This window comes from Uloborus diversus, chromosome 1, assembly GCF_026930045.1.
Source record: "Uloborus diversus isolate 005 chromosome 1, Udiv.v.3.1, whole genome shotgun sequence".
Taxonomy (NCBI): domain Eukaryota; kingdom Metazoa; phylum Arthropoda; class Arachnida; order Araneae; family Uloboridae; genus Uloborus; species Uloborus diversus.
In genome coordinates, this window is record NC_072731.1 from 205475846 (window position 1) to 205502695 (window position 26850).

Here is a 26850-nt window from a genome sequence, read left to right on the forward strand (position 1 = left end):
TTTTTTATGAAGTTTTTAATCAATATGAAACAAAAGATTGGGCATTAGACATTCCGTCATTCGACATGTGATGCTCAAAAATAAACCTATTTTAAGCGATGTAGAGATTTAATATATGAAAAGAATTCTTGTGAGGGAATTTACGAATAAGTCAAATATCAACTATTAAATCCTACAAAATTTCAACTTTTATTTTGTTCTTCTTAGCTCGTTATCTTCCAATAAATAAAGTGTTTTCAAATAAATATTCAAAAGAAAAAAAAAGAAGTACTACGTTTTTGCAGTTCAGGTAAACCTTCATTCAGAATGTGTATACGACGTTAAATTACTGATGATAAATCATTTTAAGAGTTGTTCTTTACTAAGGTTTAGAGAGGTAAACAAAATTCTTCAGATACGTGCGTATGGCAATAAACAATTATAATATATTCATTTTTCAAATCTCTGCCTGAATTTGTAATGTTTTCACGCACTCTTAGTCCTACCAGAAATTCAACTTTTTAAGCTTTTGCTTATCAAGTTCTGCTCTAAATAATTGACATTAGATAAAAATAATTTCTAAGTTACGGATCTACGCCGTTTTGCCAAACTTGGCCAAAACTCGGAATTGCCACGAATACAAATCTTGTTTCAAGTTCAGTACTTAGTTTCTGCCTATAAAAATACAGAAATATGGAATTTGAAACTCCGTCCGAAGTTGCTGCGCGTGAAAAGATCCCGGCTTGCTTTCCCTAGATCCAGCACTGAAATTTGATTTAAAATGAAAAGCCAGAAGTGTCTAAAGCAACTCAGCCGTGTTTTTTCAAATACTCGCAGGGACACTGAAAATAACGCCACAAGAAGGAAACATTGGATTGAAGAGATATTTAATATACAGAATATTATAGGTAAGAGATACACTTGATCCCAAAATCAAGACAACTAAACAAATACAGGTTAAGAAATGAGATAAATACAGTGCTACTTCAATAGCGCGTCGGACCCCCTTTTGCTACAATACAAGCCGCAACACAGTCCCGCATTGAGCTAATTAAACGTCTGATGTTGCCCTGAGGCAGATAGATCCACAAATTTTCAACAGTCACCTTTAAATCCTGACGTTTCAGCTAATCCCGTATATGCCCTGTAGGAGAAAAGTCGGGGGAGCTGGCTGGATATGGAAGATTCTAAAAAGGACCTAAGAAGCCTTGAACAACTCTAGCTGTACGCGGCCTAGCATTATCTTGCTGGAAAATTGACCCTGGGAGACCATTTAGGGGTGGTCCTACATGTGGTTGCAGAATTTCATTAACATAACGCTGACCCGTTAAGGTTCCACATTCCACAACTATAGTGGACCGGCTATCATAGACTATGGCCCCCCCAGACCATTATACCCGCGGTACGGGCAGTGTGCCGTGCGATAGAATGGGTGGAATGGTACCATTCTCCACACCCGTGCGCGGTTATCATCTGACCCAAAAACGACCTGGAACCAAATTTTGTCGGTCAATGACATACCACATCGCTGTGGCTTCGCCCCTTGTAGACGGAATTGCCTATATTTTGGTGTTAAAGGGGGTACACGAAAAGGACGCTTGGTCTGCAGATTCACTTCCGCTAGACGTCTAGAAATGGTTCCGGGAACAACTGCTATCCCTACTTCTGCTTGTATGCCAGAACGAGTCACTGTGGGATCCACAAGCGCTTGCCGGACAATAATTCGATCCTCTCTCCTTGTCGTCTTCCAGGTCACTCCAGGGAGGTCATTCCAAGCATTTTCTACCTTCGAGTTCGAAACGTTACGTCAGAGCCGATCACGTGACGAGAAATCTCGCAAAATGGAATTCTGAGATAAAAAAATTCTTATCACGATGTGGCGACGAGTCCAAGTTCCAGCCGCGATGGGGGAGGAAGAGTTTTTCGCCGGTTTTAGCGGCGCGGGGGGAGGGGAGGAGGCACGTGATTTCTTCCAACCAATGGTCTTTAGGCGCAGATACTTTTTGTTTTGCTCCATCCGTGCAAGATAAGGCGCGAATTTTGACGATTGGCACGCTAATGGCTCATACTTCAAAGATTACGTTTTACGTTGCAAAGAATCACATCGAAATAATTTTAGATTTTCTAGAAGCAAATCCAGAATTCATAAAAATAAATTCACCGAAAATTTTACAAAATAGTACACAAAGGAAAAATGAGCCGAGGGCTAAAGGTAAGTCATATTTTATGCATACGAGTATTTCAGTATTACAGTGTCTAAAACAAAAATTGAAGAGGGGAAAAAAGCCAATACATATATGAGAAAAAAAATAACCGTACATTTTGTTGATTTATAATATAAAACCATCTATAATAGTAAGAACGTCGTATGAAATATATTTTTCCCGAGAAACTATAATCCAAATAATGATAATAATAATAACTTTAGAAAAAATCATGATATCAAAAAAAAAAAAAAAAAAAAAAATCCTAACTGTCATAAATGCAGACGAAGAAATATTAATAGTCCGTAATCGGGGATTGTATATTATGTTGTTATCGTGTCTCGTGTCGAATGCGAAAGGTTTAGCTGCATCCAAAAGTCTTGATGAAAAAATCTGGTAATTCAAATTGAATATAAAACACTAAAATGCAGGGGGGGGGGGAGGTAGGTTATGGCGCTGACTGCGCTATTGAAATTTTTAGGGGATGGTGGTGGTGTTTTGAGGGGTATTTGTTTATTGGGGGGGGGGCTCTTGCTTTTGTAGGGGGGAGTCTTTGCGATATTTGGGGGGAGGGGCACCCCTGCAACATGTAAAAGGTTTGTTGGGCTAATTGAGCTTTTGGGGATGAGAGCAGTCATAACAGAGTATACAATCTTCCATATTAGGATTGGTAATGTAAAAACCAACCTTTCCCCCCGCTCAGTTGTAACTTGTAATTATAGCAACAATCTCAGTATCAAAGACATATTCCAGTTTTTTTCTCTTTTTCTTTAAAATTATAATTTAATAAGCATATGCTTAAATAAAAAGTTTTATTTCTTCATTATTCCTTATTTATTTATCCATTTTTTCTAGGTATTGTTTTCCAAGACCCAATCTTAAGATATCTTCAAAACAGTACTTTTTTAGATTTCCTTTTCAAAACAAGCAACTTGTAACTATGATTACATAATTTCATCTTTATCTTCAAGATTAAAAAATCAAAACAGCAATCTTGGTTATAAGAGCAGTTTAAAATGAATAAATATTCTGCTTCTGTAAATGTATATTGAAAAATATTCATAAAGGGAGTAATATTTTTTAATCATCGTTTCACTTCAGCTGATAAAGAACTTTAAACGTTCAACCCAAAGGAAAGATTCTAAATTGAAGAAGAAATGGAAAAAGGAGCAATCGGGGCGAAATGGAAAATCAAATTTTGGAAACAATTTCCCAGAAATTACCAGGCTTTGTACTTTTTTGTAATTAGTTAATCAATATCAAATTTCAATAAAGAAAAAAAAAATTCTTACAAATTAAATTCAATTGAAATTGAATAATGACAGTAGGTAACAAATAAAGAATTTAGGGGAAAAAAGGGGGAGGAGGATTTTACAGCAAAAGAAGACAGAAAAAAAATTACATTCGTCAGTGGTGTACCTAGCATGGGTGACAGACGGGGCGGTAATTTGTAATGTCACTCCCCCCCCCCCTTAAACGCAAAAAAAGGGGGATTGTATATTCTGTGTAAACTTCAAATTCATACAATTTTCAGAAACAAATAGTACTTTTGTGAAACAACTAAATTTTAAGTGGGATAATGTACAAAAGACGAATAAAAATTATGAACGCTTTTTATATAATTTGTCCTAGACGCATTTGTGCAGGCCGTCAAGCGGTCAAAACCAATAAAGGGGAGTAGAAAATTCATCGCTCCTTAATTTTTTCAAATGCATTATTTCTTGAAAATGGAAGTCCCCGATCCCCCCCCCCCCCGCCCAACGTATTTCCTAAGTGATGGATTTGGTTAAAAGAAAATGAAATCCAGGGAAATAAACAACCTTAGCCGAGAATGCATTTTTATTCATAAACTGACATCTTTTGCATTGAAAAAGGAGCTCTTAATGTCTCCAAAACACGTGTCTGCAATTTAATTCGGATATTTGTGTATTATAATGTTGTGAAAGTGGATTTAAGTCTTTTAAGCATTGAAAATTTGTTGTAAAGCGAGAAATGTTGCATATATACCTATTTTATGTTTGCAGTTATAACTCTCCCCCCCTCTCTACCCCCCTGCACCATTTTTGGGGTTGGCCCCATCCTAATTCGTTTTCTTCGTACCAATACCATTCCTATTAGAAAAACCAACTCCCGTAGTTTTATTACGAAAATTTCGCCGAAAACCACTTTGCCCCCCCCCCACCCCTTCTTCCCTGCAAAATGTTTTTGCAAAACTCTCGTTTTAGTGTCACAAAAATTGAACGGAAAACCACTTGCCCCTCAGTGCAATTATATGACCCCCCCCCTTTTCCCTGCACCATTTTCAGGGTTGGCAATATCCTAATTCGTTTTCCTCGTGCCAATACCTTTCAGAAAAACTAACTCCCGTAATTTTATCAAAAAAATCCCACTAAAAACCATTTGCACCCCCCCCCCCTCTGCACCATGTTCGGTGTTCGCAACATTCAAATTAGTTTTTCTGAAATGTATTGGCAAGCGGAAAACTAACTCCCGTTTTTGCGGCACGAAAATGGAACGGAAAACCACTCCCCCTGTACAGTTACGACCCCCCTTGCCCCCTTCAGCATTTTCGGCGCCGGCAAAATCCTAATTCCTTATTTGTTATCCTCCTGCCAATAAATACCTGTCAGAAAACTTACTCCCGCAATTGTATCCCAAATTGAATAGAAAACCACTTGCCCCCCCCCGGGGCAGTTTTAACCCCCCCCCTCCCCCTTCCTGAACCATTTCCAAAATTGGCATCAATCCAAATTCGTTTTCCTCGATCCAATACCTTTCAGAAAAACAAACTCCCATAAGTGTATCACAAAAATCGCACAATCTCACCTACTTCGCGGCAGTCGAGATTTCGCTCGCAAGTAAAGGCGCGAAAAGTCACTTTTTCCCCTTCTTTTGGAGCTTAGAATACGAACTTGCGAGATTTATACTGCGAGACTGCGATTTTCCTTAAAGCGCCATCTAGTGAGACGATCAGAACTAATCTCGCAAGGTGAATTTCGAGCTTGGAATAAGCACCCAGATCCGGTTTCTTGCACGTAAGAACCTTTTCGTGTCCACTGCCTCCAACAATTTCTAACGGAACACTACGGACGATCGACCTTGACTGCAACACGGCTCGTAGACCAGCCCGGAATTTTCATGTCGATGATCAAACCTCTCTCAAACTCGCTTAACTGTGGGAAAAGTTTTCTAACTCGCCTACCGGGCATTCTTTACTCATTAAGGTTCTTCAACAATCGGGATGTAATCGTAACATTTATAAATCTTAAATTATGCACTGATTAACATAGCACTTTTTTCCCGATTGCACCGATCCTATGGGTAAACGGTCATGTGCATTGACACCAAACTTAGATCATTTGCATATCAGATGTCACTCTTCTTATATGCAAAGTTTCGCGATTGGACCTTTCTTCATTCTTGGGGAGCTATTTTCAATGTTCTGGAGTGTATCTCGAAAATTTGTTTCTGTAGATACTGCCATTTACCTGTCCATAGCAGATTCAACTTGTTTAAAATGTTCATGATTTGTATATGAAGCTTAATTTCATTTTAGTTGTTCATTTAAGGTCTATGCTCTGTCCTATGCAATTCCTATAATGTTTTTGAAATTTTTTGATATTTTTTCAGGATTTATTTACGTCTAAAATAATATCAACATATACATCTTGACAAATCAATATCTTTGAATGCGTTAAGTATAATAACAAGCCCTTTTTGCTGCATTATTGACCTCCCTTGCTAATGTTGCAAAGCGAAGATTATTTATATACTAGTATTGTTAGTTTTCATCAGCGGTAATAAAATGTAATAAAATACTAATAACAATCACTTATCGATAACACAATATTTTGTATGTGTTAAAGTAACTTAAAGTGTCTAAAGCTAGCTTAAAGGGACTCAAACGCTAGATGTAAATCTAAAAAATTAAGTAACCAAAATAAAAAATGCATTGCTTCAAGTAAAAACTAAAAAAAAAAAAAGGTTGTCTTAAAAAGCAACTCCTGTAACATTCAATTAAGAAATATGACATCGTATGTCAAGTACGTTTTAGACGAAACAATGAATAGAGCATTCGGAAAAAACACTCCTTAATGCCCTGAACATTGAAACCTTTTTTTTATATTTTTTTCATTTGCACATCAAATAAATTTTAAATGTTCTTCGCATAGAATTTCAGAGACTGTCTATCATCAGTAATATGAATAATTTAGCAGTCTCCGTGCATTTTTCAAGCGCGTGGTAGTTACCTCAATCCTTTGAGAATCCTCAGCGACATGCTTTTGACAGTGACTTGTATCCAAATCGACAGCACAAAGTGTTTAACATTAAGTTTTTAAAAATACACATTTCATCTTAAAAGAAAGCATGTCGTCGTTTATTAAATGTATGAAAAAATGTAGAATATTTGTATTTAATATATAATGTGTTATTTTTCTTTCTTCAGTTGTGAGTTTTTGTATTTTTAAGAGCAGATAAAACTTTTGAAAAAAATAGTGTTAGATAATTATGTGTCATAATTGTACTTTTACACGTTGAACACGTGAATTTATATGCGTAAACAAAATTATCACCATCCTTTTGATTCTATAACAAATAAGCTGTTCTGGCTATAAACATTTAAAAAAATTAATAAACATATGTCATGCAAGTCAGCATTTATGCATGTAAAAATGTGAGGAAGCTTTTCTCCTGGGCCATGAACATTCAGATGCTTAAAGACTATGTTTAATATTTTGTAATAACGTATTAGACTCATCAGCTCCTTGTCTTTTAAGCGTTTTAACTTATTATCGTACAATCTTTCTCATTTATAACAACATTAAACTCTTCTTTCTAAAAGGTTATGTAGAATCTTTTGTGCATATGTTTTGTGATAATTCAAGATCACTCCAAGTTTCTTATAACTTGCTTTTTGTGTTTCGTACAGTAATTTTAAAATACATTAGCGGGAAACTTAGTTTGCACGCCAATCAAGATTTTGAGAAAATTATATAAACATATAGATTTAAACGTTTTTTACGATATATTTGCAGAACAGATGGAGTTAAAATCATTTCTTAAAAATTGTAAGTGTATCATAGATCGTGCCCCTTATTTTTCAAGCTATGTGTAGCTATTCAATTCGGCGTGAAATAAATTTTATGTACATTTTTCCCCGATAAGTTAATTTTAATATGTATGTTTCTGTCTATAAATGTATGGATAGATACATATTCAAAGAGTTGTTTCTAATTACCTTTCTTTTATTCTAATGTAGTGTCTCCTGTTCCATGTGGTAGGGAATTTAGAAGCGATTACTCTAAGAACGGTACTTTTACGAGTCCAGGATATCCGGAACCTTATCCAGAAGATATCGTCTGCATCTATTCGTTCACGGGAAAGCCCGGAGAGCGTCCACAGATCCTTTTCACAGATTTCGATCTTCACCTGCCACAAGCCCCGCCCAGAGAGTAAGTAAGCAACACGAAGGTGAAATGCACATTTTCGGATAAATTGATTAGCATATTGCAAGTAATCCTATGTATTTTTAACTTAAAGGATAAAAACTAAAAATAGGTACTCCACCTTCCCCTACAAACATAAAGTAGGGTCGTGCTTGGGCAATAAAGAGGTTTTTAATGTACTTTTTTTTGTTTTTGTTTTTTTTCATATTTTCTGTGATACTTGTTAAAAAAATACTTATTAATACTAAATTCAAACATTATTTTAATTTATTTTTAAAAATGTTAATTTGATTAAAACGAAATAATTCAAGTTTAACACAACCCTTGAGTGATCTTTATGGAACTCTGGGTTTTCGAAGAAACATCAAATAACGCAATTCTAGATCAATTATTCATTCATAATATCTCGTTTAGACTTCATCATATCTACTTGAGCTCTCATCAGTTCCGAAACTTATATCAGTAGACTATTCGATACGTAAGCACACTAAAAGCAAATTTTAACACGTAAACTACCATTTTATCTTTAAAAGACTGAATAAAATACTTATAATTCATAAAATTCTAATTAATTCCGATGCTAATCATTTCATCTGTTAAATTATCTTATGATTCTTAAAATACATATCCAAATAATTGCCTTTCCAAAGTCGATGTATCATATTTCCGAAAATGAGTATGTTTCCAATGATGCATCCTCCATTTCAACGGGAAGAAATTAATATTTACATTATTAAAGAATTACATTTATGTCAGTAGGGTAGTCCGACCAGGGAATAAACGAAAATTCTTAGAATCGTTAAACATTGCAGCATTTTCCACATGAGAATAAAAACACTTTACGAGATGAGGCAGAGAGAAACAAGGAGATGAAAGTGAACATTTTCAAGTTTTGAGTAAAACGCATTCAAAGTTCCAGTTCCAGGTAGATTTTCATTGAAAATCATTTTGAATTTATGCCATATAGCAGCAACTGCAAGAGCGACTTTTATAAGCTCTTGGGCCAAAAACAGAGGAAAGGTTCGCATACCATTTGTACTTGTTATCTCCATTTTTTTTAATTTTGGTACTTGCATCCAATTACTTCTCACTGTCCCTTATATGCAATGATTAAAAGTTTGGGAGAGCTTCTGGTTTTATTTTCTTTGGAGGGCTGAAACGATAAAAACGTGCATGCATCCAGTGAATGCACACCGAATCAGTGAACAAACGAGGCATTGCTGTTTGGAAATGCGTAGAAAGAAATAAATTCTGCTAATTCATGTAGGAACAATGTTTTAAAAACCTATTTTTTCAAAAACGAAAGATTACCATGTGTTCATTTACTGGGGGTGTTCATTCACTGGTGTATTGTACTCTATATACATAATTTTAAAACCTTTTTTTTTCAGTTGTGAAGGTGTAGACGCTGTTATGGTGTTTATCACAATCAATGGCCGTCGGGAACGCATTCAGAACTTCTGTGGCAACAAACTTCCTGCCCAGATCATGTCTAACGGACCCAACATGACAGTTGAATTCCGGTCGCACCATTCCTCGCCTGAAGTGAAGGGATTCAGAGCCATCTATAGATACGTAACAGGTGAGTCACTGCGCGTCCATGCATTGAAAAACTGCTTAGTAACGAAATATAATTTGGAGTGCATATCTAATCAGTGCTGTAGATTTGTCAACATTCGATATTGGAGTATGCCGACCAAAAGTACTATATCGATTTTGGAGTATTTTTGGACGGTCGCTAGCTATATTCGTGAGTGCAGATTTTTATAAGGTTTTCTCTCTTTTTCAGAACTATGCATTAATTGTGGAACAATTTTTATTACCCTCTCAAAAGGAGAAATGCAAATGTTATTTTTAGTCGTTTTTTTCAAGTCATATTACAACCTCAAAATAATATAAATACCAGAAAAAAATTTTGTTTCGTTCTTTTCCTCTGTATTTTAAATGAAGCTTCTATGTACTGCAATAAGTTGATATTTTTCATTAATGACAACTATTGTTGAAAGTTTGTCAACAAATTTTCATTTCTGTGGTAATATAGGTTTATATTTACTATGAGTTGACATAGCGTTCATTTAAAGAAAAGTATGCATATTTTTCATGCGGACGCTTTGGGAATTATTAGGAATTTCTAGGAAAAAAAAAACGATTTGCTTCGGAAAAAACTTTTTTACTTTATTAAGTAAATCTAACATGTTTGTTTTACAAATATGCATATTTTTGTTTTTAATTTTTGGTGAAGAATAACCGGTTTTGCTTGTTTCCCAAAAGCAAAAGTACATCGTCAATTTTTGATCTGTCAATGTTTATTTATTCAATATGAGAACTTTTTCTTTCTTTTAGCGTTTTTTCTTGTGTTTGTTTTTTAACTTAAGCCGGTCAAACAAAACTTGACTTCGAAATTTATTTTAGTTTCAAACCATTTCCTTGATGTACTCTTTTCACGAGAGATAAATTATATATATATATATATATATATATATATATATATATATATATATATATATATATATATATATATATATATATATATATATATATATATATATATATATATATATAGATCGATTTTGAAGTTGCAGATATTTTACGCGACGCCCCTTCAATTTGTTCCATTATGCAAATAAATGATCCTTGCAAAATTTTAAGTCAATCCTTGAATATTTACCCGTGCCCCTAGGGCCCCCTTTTTTGAGTTTCGAAGAAAAAAATGCTGATTTTCTCATTTTTATGTGAAAGTTTTCTTTAGTTTCATATTTAAAGTAATTTTGAACGTGAATAGATGTTGCTACTTCCAGACTGACCATTCTCTCACTTTCATTGTGTAAAATTTTACATGTTACAGAGGCTTCATGTACACCAATGGCCTTCGGTCAGCCATATCGCTATTTTCAGCTCGGTTCAAACCAAGCGGCTGGGGAACATTTCTTTCAACCAATATAGACACAAGGGATTCTAAAGGCCATTAATGAATGATCTTTGACGATAACAAATTGCCTCCTTCATGCTTTGGGGGTGTTGCTTTAAAAAATTTCTGGTGTATGTTATTTGTGTGGCAAATATGGTCGCTAGATTTCAGCGCTATAAATATAATACTGGCAATTGTATTTTAATTCGCTGTTCTTTAGTTATAAATATATTTAAATGTTTATGCAATTCATAGTTCTTAAAGCATAAATTTTGAAAAATACTCGATTACTCTAACATAAAAATATACTGTATTTTCCATACCTAAAATATAAATTTAAAAAATGTCCAGATCGGAATAATGTAAAAATTTATACTTTAAATTAATTTTCTTCTATTTCAGTACATATACCTTTATTATCATCAAATTCTTCTTGCAATTCACAAGATTTAGAAACCGAAATGGGTATCTATCCTAACTTATTGAAACTTTTTTCTATATCTGTTCTACTACAACGAAAAAAAAGCTTAACAACTATTGATATCGGCTCGCCTTTCATCACTGTTAGACAAATGCCGTATTAGGGACAAAGATGCTGTTCATTTATTAACAGCCTATGTAGATGCAGTAAATTTAAATCCAAATGACCTTGTGATCAATTGGACATCCCTTAAGAGAGCAAGAGAAAATCTTCGAGAGGTAAAATCAAATTTCATGAATTTAAATTTAGATTTTTTAGTTATTCACTGGGATACAAAAAGCTACATCCAGATGTAACTGAAAAAAAAAACCCAATAAACTGGAAACAATTTAAATTGACCTTACATGAAGAGAAAGCCCATAAATGCTGTTTTACAGTTAGATGCTGTATGAAGATATGATTTTTCGCAGCAACCCAATTTAGGCTCCTTTAAATAATATAATGTGTCTAAAAAAAACTAGCAGCGTACAAAATGATGACAAACATGCAGCAGAAGCAGTGATTGGAAAATTCAATAATTGAAGATAGGAAAAGACTACTCCAAAAAATGCTTGCTGATAAGGAAGACGTGTCTGATGACTGTATAAAAATTTTCAAATAACAGTAGATGATTTCGAATACTTCCTTAGTAAAGATCTTCCTCTTTATAGAATCAATTACAAGTCAATATAAAACTGTTTGATAAGTTACAAACACCAAAAGATGTTTTCCTATTTGATCCTGATTCGTGGCAAAATGAAGGAAGCTATTTAAAGGGAAGAGGTATCGTTAAAATACTGAAAGTTGTGAATGATACAACTGAAAGAGGAGCACAATATTAATCGAAGAATTTCACAATCAATTTACCAAATTTGAGTCACAAAAGCAATTTAGTTTACAGACAGTCCAAGATTCGGAAGAAATTGCACATGATTGAAATACATTGAGAAAAGCGTATGATTAAGGTAAAGTTTCTAAAGCACTATTTCATTCTTATTCAATGTAAAATCTTTAGATGATATGAAGTAATTAAAAAGATTAATTTTAGTGCTACCTCGCTGTAAAAATATTTTGCAAACATAGGAGAAACGATGTACGGGGTCTGAAGTAAAAACTCGAAGATTTGTGAGAAAATTATCAAAAGTGTTAAAGTTCAACGTCCTAGGGGCACGTGTTATTATTAACCGATCGAGTTCAAATTTTGCACCGATTACTTTTTATTATAGTGTCACAAAACTAGGGGGCGTCACTTGTTGAATTCCGAAAAAATTTTTTTCCCATATAAATAAGGACCACCCTAATATATATATATATATATATATATATATATATATATATATATATATATATATATATATATATATATATACACTGAAGAGCAAAAAAAACTGGTATAGGCATGCGTATGCAAATAAATTGAAATGGAACCAATCAGAATACGGCGCTGCTGTCGGCAACGACTATATAAGACAACAAGAGCCTGACACAGTTGTTAGATCGGTTACCGCGGATACAATGGCAGGTTATCACGATTTAAGTGAGTTTGAACGTGGTGTTATAGTCGGCGCACGAGAAATGGGACATAGCATCTCCGAGGTAGAGGAGAAATTTGGATTTTCCCGTACGACAATTTTCACGAGTGTACCGTGAATATAAAGATTCCGGTAAAACATCCAGTCTTCGACATCGCTGCGGCCGAAAAATGATCGTGAATGACCAACGAAGATTGCGAAACATCATTAAACGTGACAGAAAAGCAACCCTTCCGCAAATTGCTGCAGATTTCAACGCTGGGCCATCAACAAGTGTCAGCGTGCGAACAATTCAACGAAACATCATTAATATGGGATTTCGGAGCCGAAGACCCACTCGTGTACCCTTGATGACTGCTCGACACAAAGCTTTGCGCCTCGCCTGGGCCCGTGAACACCAGCACTGGACTGTTGAAGACTGGAAACACGTTGCCTGGTCTGATGAGTCTCGTTTTCAACTGTATCGAGCGGATGGACGCGTACGGGTTTGGAGAAAACCCCATGAATCCATGGACCCTGCATGTCAACAGGGGACTGTTCAAGCTGGTGAAGGCTCTGTGATGGTATGGGGTGTGTGCAGTGGGGCTGATATGGGACCACTGATACGTCTTGATGTGTCTGTGACAGGTGCCACGTACGTAAGCATCCTGTCTAATCATTTGCACCCATTCATGACCATTGTGCATTCCGACGGACTTGGGCTAATGCTGGATTAGCGACAGCCCACACGTCCAAAATTGCTGCAGAGTGGCTCCAGGAACATTCTTCTGACTTTAAACAGCTCCGCTGGCCACCAAAATCTCCAGACATGAACATTATTGAGCATATTTGGGATGCTTTGCAACGTGATGTTCAGAAGAGATTTCCCCCTCCTCGTACTCTTAGCGAATTATGGACAGCCTTGCAGGATTCATGTCGTCAATTGGATCCAGCACTACTACAGACATTAATCGAGTCCATGCCACGTCGTGTTGCGACACTTCTGCGTGCTCGCGGAGGCCCTACACGATATTAAGCAGGTGTACCAGTTTTTTTGGCTCTTCAGTGTATATATATATATATATATATATATATATATATATATATATATATATATATATATATTAAGTATCTATAACTGTAAAAGGATTGCAATTTTTGCTGGGAGCATTTGAAAGATAACTGTTACATTTCAAGTGTAAAACATTTTTAGTCTTAGTAGGAAAATTAATCCTTTCTTTTCTTTCAGATTTTGGAATTTCCGATACAAAAAGAGATCCTGGGTCTGGTAAGAATATAAAATATTTTACTATTTTTGCATCAAGAAAAATTCAATAAACTTTTGTGTTACATAAACTTTAATGTTAATATACATTGCATACATTTTTGTTGAGACTGTGCTCTCGACATAACAAAGCATCAAATGCAAAAAACGTCGTCGCATTCACTGAAAACAAAAGAGACGCTTCTCTTCATTAGCCAGAGTAGTTTTGCCTTTCATTAGGCTCCGACAAGACTGGCTCCGTGTTTTCCCAAAAGGGCTCCTCCATCATACTTGCTCTCCATGTCGAAGATCACTCTTACCCATTGATGTTCCCCCACGTCCAATTCAATGTAATGAAATGGAGCTGTCATTCGATTGCTGGCGTCGGACAAGATTAGGAAAAGAAGATGAGAGATTTCGTTATTGTTTTCAGTCTCGCCAGGAATTAGGAGCAGCAGAAGTGATTGACGCATTTACGTCTTAGGACTTTTACCGGCCTTGATCTGCAAAGAGGCAATAAACTGATCTGCTTGCTTTCATGTTTTTGATTACAGACGGATTTATGCTTCCTGAACTGGGCGGAATACAGATTATTTTATGAGGAGACAATGCTACTATATTTTTCCAGTTGAGTTGCTTTTGTATTGGAAACGCAAAGAGTATTCCACACAGTTAAAGTCTGATGCAAAGTAGTATTGTGATCTCAGATGCTTTCTAGAAGTATTTGTAGGGGAAAAAAATGCGCATTAATATTTGTCTGTACTGCAGAGAAAACTACATCTGCCAACTTTAATCACACTTTAGAAATTATAATGGTAAAAAGAATATTCCCATTAAAAGAAATAAAAACAACTAGAAAAAAATGAAAAGAGACAAGATTTACAGACGTTATGTTTATTAGGGGGATCCGGGAGACATTTTGAAATTTTTTTGTTAAATACTTTAAAGTTTTGAAATTTTTTGCACTGATTCACCATCTATTTAATAAGAAAATCACAACATAAATATTTTTTAAAAATATTTATTTATTTATTTACTTTTAATGGGGTCGCTTTAAATTGCTGTTACTCAAAATATTCCAGGTCAATTTTCAACTTTTTTTTCAAACAATTATGCACAAATATCTAAGTTTTAATTTTTGAACGACGTTTTTAAAAATATTAATTCAATTTAAAAAAAAAAAAATGAAGGAAAATTTCGAAATATTCGAAGATGCGTTTTTTTTAATCATTTTTCTTGCAGGAAAGTTTTTTTTTTCAAACTCACCGCAGGAAAATTAAAGTAAACTGTTTGAAAAAGATATGCTCCAAATTTTATTACTTTATCTTTATCGGTTCCTGACTTATACGAGTTTAAATGCAAGAAATAGGGAAAAAAATGCATCATGGAAAAAAACGCGTTTAAAGTCTTAAAGTTAAATGCAATATTAGTTAAATGCATGCAATGAAAAAAATTATATTATTCGTTCCTTTTAAGCAGAAGAAAGCGGAGTAGTTTTTAAAATGATAACAAAAAATTACGAAATTTGACGTTTTTGTGTCCCGAATTTAGTATACTGTTTATTATATTAGGATGATGAATCTACTTCTTCTGGTACCCCTATCAGTATTTCATAATAAGAGCATGAAAAAGGACTCAATAACCAAACGCTCTGTATATTGCTCAAAAACATAAAGCGCTATGAACAAGTTTTGATGCTACCTTCTCGTCAAGTTATCTAGATTGTCATTTTGATATAACTTTGGAACTTGCAATTCTGGATTACAAAAATTTATAAATTGTTTAGGCTTATTTCGAATCAAATATAGGCTTTAAGTAAGTATATCTGCTACTGAGATTCACTGTACTTTCAACGAAATAAAGTATGATGGAGTTATTTTTAGCAGTTTTATAGAAAATAAAAATTATAATAGATGTATTCATGTATTTTTCTAGATAAACGTATCTATAAAGAACTGTTTCCGAAATATTCGTCTAGGTAATAATTTTTCATTTTTAATTTTAGTAGGATCTCAAATCTTGTTTTTTATTTAGGAAAATAAAAACCTTTAAAAGTAGTCTTTCGTTTAGTTTTTCTTTTCTCTCGTTAAAACATGTCTTATTTTCTTATTCTTAAGCTCACAAAATATTCTTACGTTTAAACGACAAAAAGAGTGTGGAAATGTATATTGTTCAATACTTAAGTAATATTTTTTCATTTTGTTTCCTCTTTAGATTGTACTTTCACTTTCCGAAGTATGGACCGAAACAATGGTACTTTCACCTCTCCTAACTACCCCGGTCTCTACCCCAGGGATACTGAGTGCCACTATTACTTCCAAGGGAAGCCTAATGAAAGGATTACTATTGCATTTGACAGATTTGATGTCGAAGGAATACCTCCGTAAGTTGAATGTTTTCAAAAATCTAATAGTTAAACAGAAATCGAAGCATATCCTTTTCTTTCCCATTATTTAAAAATATAATTTTCAGTTTTGTTTTCTTAATCTTTTTTCACCGATAGATGGTGAGATTACTTTTTTTTTCTGCTGCACTTTAAAAAGATTGTGTAACGTTAAGCATGTAAAGCGATTACGCATCGCTCTTAAAGTTACACCAGTTTTATCAGTTAAGCTTGTATGGAGGAAATTAGCCGCCAGAATCAAGTTACACAAAGTGCAGAATGTTTCACCGTATTTATTAAGTAAGATTACATAATGTTTTTACAGTATTTCATTCAAAGGCGTGCGAGCACTTCTTCAGAAAAATGTTTCATTTATAAACACTCCTTACAAAAAAAATAAGGGTTTTTGTGAGTATAAACGCCAACACCCTAACAGAAAAGCGTGTCACGTGAAAGCTAATAACAAACGACATTTGGAGTCACATCGGCTAGAGGCACATATTAACAGATTTGTGACGCCTCACAGGTATCACTTAAAGACGCTATTTTGATGCCAAAAAACACAACACAACTATTGCTCGTCCATATTCTTTTATTTTTCGGCCGTACACTATTAAATGCCAATATTGGCAATATATGAAATTTCAGCTGTCAATAACTGTCTCCAAACAGATAGATGGCCTCAAACTGAAATATTGTCAAATTGTCTAATAGGTCTGGTAAACTCGTCTTTATGGAGCTTTACTGCGTCTGCTGACGTAATCGAGTAAAATTTGCACAAGTAAGATTTGTTCGAACCTTATTTATTTTATTTAACTGGAGTTAAAAGTTGTGTGCGAGGAATCGCTACAAACCACTACTTTCGTACTCACTGCACTACTTGTTTCAAAAAGTAGCGCACTACAAACCACGGAAACATGTAGCGACAACAATACTTTCGTTACGTGTAGAGCACTACTTCCGACCACTGTGTACACGAGTAAAGATCCAAAACTTTACAAGCTTTGGTTGCTTACCAAAGCTAGTGACTGGTATCTAAAAGATCTGCAGTAATTATTGCTTCATCTTTCAGAGGTCGTAAAATCTGAAGACCATATGTCATATGTCACTGATGCACGCAAGTTTAAACGTAATGGTTTTACATTGCCAGTGGCCTAAAACATTAAATGATTTTTTTTCTCTCCAATCAATTTAAATCCAATAATGAAGTACCCCAAAATAAACGATTTAAAGGTTTACATCATCATCCCTCAGTAATTGAAATAAAAATCAGAGCTTTTTTTGCCGGAAATTTCTCGTTGTCAAAACAATTACCTCCAAAGATTATTAGAATGTGGATTCAACTCATTCATTTAATGTAAACTCGTTATGTTGAACAAAATTCAAGTAATGATCCGTTATGTAGCTACTAAATCTTGTTACTAATAATAATACTACTGCAAAGATATTGATACTGAATTTGTATGTTCTCACTTTAGATGTGAATCGCAAACCTCAAGCGATTATGTCGAGTTTTCGAATTACAAGAGCTCTGTGGACAGAAAGTTACCTCGTCTGTGTGGCCCGAAGATTCCGGATCCGGTTGAGTCTGACGGCAATTTCTTCCGGGTTTCTTTCAAGTCGGACGACAAGTTCGACGGCACTGGCTTTCAAGCTATTTACAGATTCGAAGCTACTATTGGTAACGGGATATTTTCTTGAAATAATGTCTTAAAATTGAATTGATGCTTCCTCTTCATTTTCAACTAAGCTATTAATAATTTTCTTTATATTTCGTATGGAAACCAGCAAAATGTATGGTTATATAAAATGTATTATTAGTTGCGGGAAAATTCTAATCATTAGTTTTGGTATTGACGCCATAGTTTTTCTGTTCATTGAAATTAACTAAATTAACCACTTACAATTGGGGAAATATCATTATTTAAATATGTACAAACTACAAAGTTTACAATATTTTATTTTACATGCACATTCTGGAGATCGAAAATAAAATTCAACTGACAGAAATCGTTTCGCATAGGATGGAATTTCAGAATTGCATAGGTAGATTGTGACAATATGCTTTGTTTTTGCAACGAGCGGTCGGTACTTTGTTTTTCCTGTCAAAGCCAAAAATTGGGGGTAAATGTCCTAGAAGGTAATTTTTAAAGTGCAGTTTGAAGTTATATCTATCAAATTTTCTTATTAAAACGATGACAGGCTGCTTGATTTTGTCGAAGCAAAAAGTGGCTCAAACATCACCAGTCTTTTGGTCGCCAAGTTTTGTCGTCAACTTGGCGACAAATTTGACGATTTTTTTTTTATTATTATTATTTTTAAATAAGTTTTAATTTGGCCACTGTTTGTGATATTAAGAGAGTAAACTATTGAATCACATTAAAATTGCCAGTAATGGGGAAATGACACTAAATTGGAGTAAAAGAAAGTCATGTAATGCACACATCAGCTCGTTTTACATTAACTTAAATCCCTGAAATTCAAGTTCACGGAGGTGAGAAGTCAGAGTAACGACACTAACTTTTTAAAGCAAAATTTTTTTCGATAAAAAAACTTACAACTTCATCTATGGCTGAAAAGAAAATAAATAAGGAGGCTCTCTTGTATCATGGAAAATGAAATTTGATGTCATTACTGCGACGTGTTAATGAGGAATTGTGTTTAGGTAACGGAGGTGAGAATTTATTGTGTGACATGACTCCTTGACCTACAAAAACGAACTTAAAGCCAATATTAAAAAAATTAAATGTAGCATTTGAGACACTTGAAAAAGGAATAATAAATAAATAAGTACATACTTTTAATTAAAAAAGTTATTAAGCAACATAAACAGTCGCAAAAGGTGTGTGACATGCCACTGAGGTGAGAATTCACATGTTGTGGACCAAAAATATACTAAAATAAAAACTATTATTAAAAAAATGTTGGCTGGTTAAAATAGATATATTTTTGATGAAATTAAAAAGCATTGTTAAATAAATTGTTAATTAAAATGTTTTCTGTATAAGGAGTTTGACTGAAAAGTTACACCTTTTTAAGAATGACCCATATATATATATATATATATATATAACGTACTTTGACTTTCAATTGATGCGCCCTTGTTTGAGGGGTATTTATTTATATATTTTTTCATCTTGACGTTTAAGAGAGAGGAACAGTTTAGTTAAGAAACGGTCTAGTCCAGAACATTTTAAAACGTTTTACTCGACAGAAGTTCACCGCGGACATGAAATTCTTTCATCGTGAATTTCTGTAATGTAAATTGCTGTTTACTCTGTCAAGAAGATTACTGTGCTATGTATTAAATATTACATTGGAATTGCTTTCAATTCCTTTTTTTTTTTATTTGATTGATCTTTCTAAGTGAAGCAATGAAAAAGGACCTATTTTTCAAATGAAAAATTCGAAAGACTTCTCTATTGCATATTTCTTTGTCAAATGCTGCCAAAAAAATGAAGTTCAGTTTCATAGAACGCTCAAATATTCTTTTCTGAATTTTAATGAAAAGTTAAAAGAATAAGAACGGATCCTTAAGTGTTTTTAACACTAAAGTAAACAGCAATATTTGATATTAAAAAACAACTTTATCTCTTATTCGAGTTAAATTGCCAGGAGCAATGAAAAAATAATTTGCATTCTGAAAAAAACACTTGTAAAAGATTTAATAGGATTCTAATCTTTTAGAACATCGGAAGAAATATTCGGATTGAATATGAATTGAATCGTTAATGAAGAATCAATTAACCCGGTCAAGAAAAAAGAACGTTGGGCGGAGTTAAAATGTATCATCTCTTACGTTTGTTTGTGTTAAAGGAAGAAAAAAAAAGGAAGGTATTACATTCCCCAAAAAATATGGAAAAATAATTAGAAAAGGAATTTGAGAAAAACCTACACTAAAACCCTACATCAATTAACTGAAAGAGTACAAAATCCTAAAACTATCCACGCATTTTTTTTTTTTTTTAAATAATGAATTACTGGAAAGAATAACTGATTGCTAAGCAAACAGTAATCGTATTAAAAGGTCAAGGTTTGATTCTTCGCGATAAAAAATGTCCAAAAGGGGGGGAAGAAAAGACATATTTTTTTGTTACACAAAGGACGCTATTAATTCTATAATTGGAATTTAAAAACCACTATGACAGTTTAGTTTTCATTGTGCAAAGTTTTGAACAAAAATTTAGCACTTTATGAAAAAAAAATCATTTTATACCGTTATTGCATATTTATTCTGCAATATGTTTCAAAATGTCCCAATAGGTCTTTAAGTAACAAAAGATCTTTATTCACATTTTATCTGAATCTTTAACTGACTTACAAACATTTTTAATTTTCTCATTCTATTTATACACTTCCTACTGTAGCTCTCTTTTGATTGTCACATGCATTGTTTTTTTCTTCAATAGCTAAAAGAGCAGAAGGCAACCAATATTATGCCTTTGAAGTTTACAATAAACTTCGTACCTGAAAATAACCACTCGCTCTTAGATATGAGCTAAGATGTGTTTCAGTTTAAATTGAAAGGACATACTCTAATAATACATTTTGAAACTTAACCTGTGAGAGATTTTCGCAGATTTTGATAACTTCTCTGGCTATCGCCAAAAAAAGACTTGCAGGTTATTTCGTTGTCCGGTTCAAATGAATGTTGCTGTAAATGTCTCAGCAGACAAAATCAACTACTGCATATGTATGTTTTGTTTTAACTTTATAAAGGTGATTCTCGAAAAAATGTCCCCGCTAACTTTTTTATTTTTTCCAGATAACCAAAGTCTTCAAAAAATGTTATTGGGTAATAATGCATGCTTAAGTATACTATCAAAGCATAACAGTTAATTCCATCTTTAATTAATAGCTAATTAAGTAAAATTTAAAAAACTTAACTTTACGCACTGGATATTTTTTCGAGAATCGTCCAGAAGACGAATGACAAAGTCAAAAATCAGAAAAGCTTTTTTTTTAAACTCCACGTCCTTAAAAGGAGGCGGTCCTGTTCTTAAGTTGAGTAGAGGTAATTTGGACTTGCGTAAAAGAAAATTCGGTTACGCGAATTTATGGCTCTTTATAGTTTTAAAATTTTCGCTGGTAAAACACACACACACACACACACACACACACATATATATATATATATATATATATATATATATATATATATATATATATATATATATATATATATATATATATATATATATATATGTTCTTAATGGGTGCTTGTTACTTGAAATGGAAGGTACCATTATTGAACAAAAAAAAAAAAAAACCTACAATAATTATGTATAGCAAAAGTTCAAAAATGTAATGTAAGACTTATCTGAATAAGAAATAAAATATATAACTGATAAAAGAGCATGGGCGGATTTATGGGGGGAAGAAGGACGACGAGGGGCAATACCCCCCCCCCCCCAGTTTTGGGAGTGCTTAGAAAAAAATAACGATTTTTTAAAATTTATTTTCTTTTTTGAATAGTTCAGAAGTGAAAATTAAAAGAACAGGCAATGTTCTTTTCTGATGGGAGAAAAAAAAAACATTGTACAACAAGTACAAAAGCTTAGGTGCAGAAATTGTGTGTAAAATGATTATTTTGGAATACTTCCTTATCCTTGAAGCTGCTTAGCAAAATGAGCTTCAATTTTATTTCTTATCAAGTGTATTAATTATGAAATGTTTAAATGAGCAGGATGTTAACTCTCTTGTTACTTATTTTCTATATCTATCCACCATTTCTTTTTAAGCATTAACTTACATTACAAAACACATTTAAATTATATAACACTAAAACAATTTAACTTGCCTATTTTTTTTCGAATTTTTGTTTATCTTATCATCCCTTATAAGATTTTAAAATGCAGAATTGTATATCCTTTTCACAAATTTTCCTCCAGGGGTGAAACCCCCGGATCCCTAAAAGTGGGGGTATTCTATATACCATTTGAAAAGGAGCCCTGCGTCACACTCAGAACAGTGAATTCTAGGTCTCGATTAGATAAACTGCAAGAGTATAAAAACTTTAGAAATCCAAAACAATATATTTTAGCGACGCCTCTAAGCTGCACAAACAGAATGCTCAGATGAAATGCCGTTAAAGGTAAAATAATAATAATAATAATAATAAAACGGGAAAATTTTAAATCATCCATCAACGGAGAGACCTAAAAAGTTGAAGAAATTTATCAAACCACATTTCAGCAAAAGTGGCAACGACTCAAGTGTTCAATTTAAAGTTAAGTTCCCCTTATTAAATTGCAAATAACTTTTTCTCTGGTTAATTAAAGCCCTCCGTTCCTTTAGACCGTAGCTGTAAAATCTCCCAACCTAATGGAATATTTTTTCCTCGCTTTTCAATGAAACTAAAATAGAGGTAATACGATATACATTTCGAATAGAAAAATACATTTTTGGGTCCTAAAATGAAAATTATAATAAAAAAGAACTAGTCATCAATTTTATCGAAACGTTCTATATAGTGGCGCAAAAGTAATGTCAAAATTTGAATCGGCTGTCATTTTTTTATAAATGAAAAAAAGAAAAGAGCTCTGTTTCCATTAAAAGTTTATTTGAAAGTGTAAAATTTGTGACATTACTTGGAAAAAATTACATCGCTCAAATAGCTACCTCCCGAGTTGATGCATAACAACTCGCATTGCTCGCAAAACACCTGGTTCCAAATTGGCGACTTCTTCTTCAATGTTTTCAAGACAAGCCACGTGGTTTGTTGTGGTAAGCCATTTACTTGTTCAAACACATGGAACACGACGACAGGGAAAACGAAGATGAAATCCCCGTTGCGCTAAAAGAACAGACTTAAAATTTGTCAAATAAGCATAACAAAAAATCTATGTTTTTGACGTTTGTATCGCTCCATGGCTTGTTGACAACTGATTCAGTATATATCTACATCATAAATATCAAAGCACAGTGATATTTGGCGCCATCTGCAAAAATGGAGGCCAATTCAAATTTTGACATTACTTTTGCGCCACCCTGTATAAACCTTTCCAGCACTAACCAACATAAACTGAAAAAGTCAACTAAATGAGAATGTAGTTCTTTAGTTTACCCAGAAACACTTGTTTAGAGTCTATGTTATATTTATAGATGAACTATATATTCACATTTTTTTTTTGTTCAATTGTTCTACTTTGTCTTCCTTAGATCCTGCTACTGTGAAAAGAATATCCAGCACTTTCGTAGAAGACGCTTCCAGTAAGTATGAAAATTCATTTTAAATTAGATTGCTGATTTCAAATTTTTATGAAAAAATGATAAGAAGTTCCGTATAAAAGTAAAAAAGACAGTTTTCGCGTATACCATCTATTTTCCAGATTCAGATCAATATTCTGTAAATAATCTAAGATTGCGCAGTATTTCGAACAGAATTTGTTAATGTTCAAAACTGCTTACTTCAAATAAAATATGTCACCCTCAGTTTAGGTTTAAAAAACAACTTAACAGCATAACATTTAAATAAAATTAATGTTCTGAAATTTTAAGGGATTTTGTGTTTTAATAAATTTCACTATTTAATGGGATTTCTTCTTCTAATTTTTTTTAATTCAGATATTTTTCACAATTATCAAACGTATTTTGATATTGTCAATTTGAAGAACGGTTTTTTTAGTCAGTACTTCCTCAAAAATAAAAATTTAAATTTGATTTTTTAAAAATCACTACTTTGTAAAAGCAGATCATATTTTAACTTTTTTTGAAGAAAAACTTTTAATCGTTTACCAAAAAAAATCTTTGAAAAAACAAAAGACTCAAAATAAGTATGGTTTTTACCAAAAAACTTATTTTCATCGTCCTTTAGTTGAACAAAAACTAATTGCTCCGATTTTTTTTTCGCCCCTAAAAATGTTGCTAAAAATGAAAATAAATGTATTTCTTATTTCATATAAGTGTGAACTAAAAAAAATGTCATCTCCAAAAATTTACGTACATACAAAGAAATTTTTTTTCGCACTGTATATTATGGAACACTGCACGTTGTGTACTATATGAATATAAAATAACATCACTTACATGAAAAATGAAACCTTTTTGGGATGTGTGCCATTCTATCTCCGTGTAAATGCAATGTCTACCTCATTTATTTTTTTCAACGCACTGATAAATACTAAAATGAAAAAAAAAATAATAATAATTTTTGATTATGAAGTTGCAATTTGATTAACTCATGTTTTCATGTGTGTTTAGATTTAAAAAATGATACAACTACTCTACTAGTCAAAAGTATTGCAAGTTTGACCCGTCATTTTTTAAGGATAAGCCCTAAAAAGTGTTTTTTTTCTTCAACTAAACTGAATTTCAGGGTAAATGTATTGGTGACGTTTAAGAAAACGATTATAGTGAAGTTTGGGCTAATGAAATACCAAACGAAGGGTTGAACAAGCTTGAGGAAACTATGCCTAAAAGAGTGTTTGTTGTGATAAAATTTTGAGGAAGCCTAAAAATAGATTAAATGCTTTTCGAGTAAATTGCACTGAATTTGTATACATTTTCCTACCAACTAGATTACTCAAAAAACTTGAAACTGTTTTTTTTTTTCTATTTTTCCCATATTGATTCCCCACTGGATTCCAACTACTTATAAAGTGAACATTGCTTATGAATGCCTTTTTTCAATTTAGTTTAACTTATTAATATTTTTTAATTTATTTTTCTTCAATAACTTAATAAGGCCATGTTTTTTAACTAATTTAACACATTGCCATTATCAAATAATGGCTGAAGAAAAAATTACTATTCTTTTTCTTGTTCTCATTCTTGATAAAAAGCTACATTTATTGAAGCTGAAATAATTTTGGCCAGTAATGTCATAAAGATAATAGATGTAAGTTAAGTTTAGATTTAAAAACTGATATAGCTACACTAATAGTCAAAAATATTGAAAGTTTGACACACCATTTTTTAAGAATTAACCTCAAAAAATGATTGCCTTTATATGTTTTGTATAGTTTTGAACCACCCAGGGTAGTAAAAACTAACAAAATATATTTATGATTTTTTTTCTAATAGGCGTCGTTCTCCGACAAGTGGATTGCCTCTGGATTATCTTTGCTATGATGGTGTACATACTGTTGGATTAACAAGATATCTTTTGATGTTGAGGAAAACTCATGTATCATCCATTGCAATTGTGATACAAAATTAGTGTTTATAACACAATGACCTTTTGTGTTTATGAATGCAAAAAGTTTTGTGACGTTCCAGCTATTTGAGAATTTCGTATGACTGCACTAAGATGTCAAGAACAAATTTTGATAATGTGTTGGAAAATGCAGCCAACATAGAGAGTGTACTATCGACATTTCCACCAATCGTGTCAGAGTTCGGCTTTACGATGTAGAGCAAAAATTTTGAAGGTTAATTTTACATTAAGGCTTCGATTACGAAGATTGAGTGATCGTTCTGGACAACCTTCTGTCGTAATATATGTCTCATCAGATACGTCATGTGATCCTAGTTCTAGCGACTCTATTGGTTAAATTTGTTGTTTGCTTTATTCTGTATAATATTTTCTATACATATACGAAGAAATTGGTACATGTTTGTGTTTTAGGAACTGCGAGAAGATGTTACAATTATTCATTCCTAACTCTAAAAATGTCCTTGAAAAAGGAAGTGTCGGAGAAATTCTATTGTTCTCAGCCTGTTACCAATCAGATTACACTGAGTACCGAACAGAAGATTCAGTGATGATGACCGAATGTCTCCTGGATTTAAGGCAACATTGCAAGTTGTGTTTTATGCCCACGACCACCTCATCCAGAGGACATTTCTGGATGCTTTTGATTAATAAATTTAAAGCTTTCTGAATAACATCATTTTCTGAAAAAAAGAATAAAGCAGATCTGAGATAATATGGTAATAAAAATATTGATTTTTATGTTCGAACCTAAAAATCACAGTGAGTTCCCGTCCTGTAAACAACAGTCATGTGATGCGACTCGTAAATTACTTCACCACCTCTGCAGCTCAGCACTCTTCAAGTGTGTAGAACTTGATTTATTTTTATTTATTTATTTATTATTTTTTTATGGCAGATCTTACCATGTTCAATCAACGACCCGGAAAAATGACTTGAAGTTTTACGGGCATAATCTTTAAAAAATCAAACAATTGCTTCGAGAAAATAATTTAAGTCAATAATTTACATTTTGGTGCATGAGTTGCTGAAAATAAAACAAAGATTAAATGTCTATGTAGTTTAAAAAATGCATTGTTTTTCGGATTGCTATAATATGCTAAACGTGAAATACTAATCAGTGAAATATTAAATCCTTTCACTCGATGAAAAGACTGCAAAGTAACACAATCTTCCAGTTGATCAGATCGTATAATATTTTGTTTTTATTAATGATATGTGGCTTACAAACAAAAGAAACTGTATGGAGGAGGTTCTGTTCATCATAGATTACATACATGAAATCTATGCTTACTAATCTATACCAAATATAGTATACTACATAAAGACGCTTAAGTTAAAATTTCATTTTTATGTTTAGCAGGAAAATATCAGGAATATGTGCAGAAAACTTTACTCGTCAACAGAAGACAAGATAAATGCTATCGAAAAAATGTCGATGCGTTATTCGTACCCTAAATTGAAAATATTTACAACGATTTTTTTCATTTTAATTTTACTTCATGGTTAATTGAAGGTCAATCGTCCACTTTTAATCAAA

At 33.0% G+C, this 26850-nt stretch overlaps 1 protein-coding gene across 2 annotated transcripts in view; it reads left to right on the forward strand.

Annotated features, from left to right (window-relative positions):
• Nucleotides 1-25971, forward strand: part of LOC129234142 (suppressor of lurcher protein 1-like) — a 406504-nt gene extending 380533 nt beyond the window's left edge. For both annotated transcript variants that reach the window (XM_054868036.1, XM_054868037.1), the window contains exons 2-8: nucleotides 7444-7636; nucleotides 9022-9212; nucleotides 13759-13797; nucleotides 15988-16156; nucleotides 17635-17837; nucleotides 23318-23368; nucleotides 25181-25971. In XM_054868036.1, the coding sequence (XP_054724011.1) occupies nucleotides 7444-7636; nucleotides 9022-9212; nucleotides 13759-13797; nucleotides 15988-16156; nucleotides 17635-17837; nucleotides 23318-23368; nucleotides 25181-25251 (917 nt within the window). In that variant the 3' untranslated portion in view covers nucleotides 25252-25971. The remainder of the gene's footprint in view (nucleotides 1-7443; nucleotides 7637-9021; nucleotides 9213-13758; nucleotides 13798-15987; nucleotides 16157-17634; nucleotides 17838-23317; nucleotides 23369-25180) is intronic.
• Nucleotides 25972-26850: the final 879 nt, after the last annotated feature.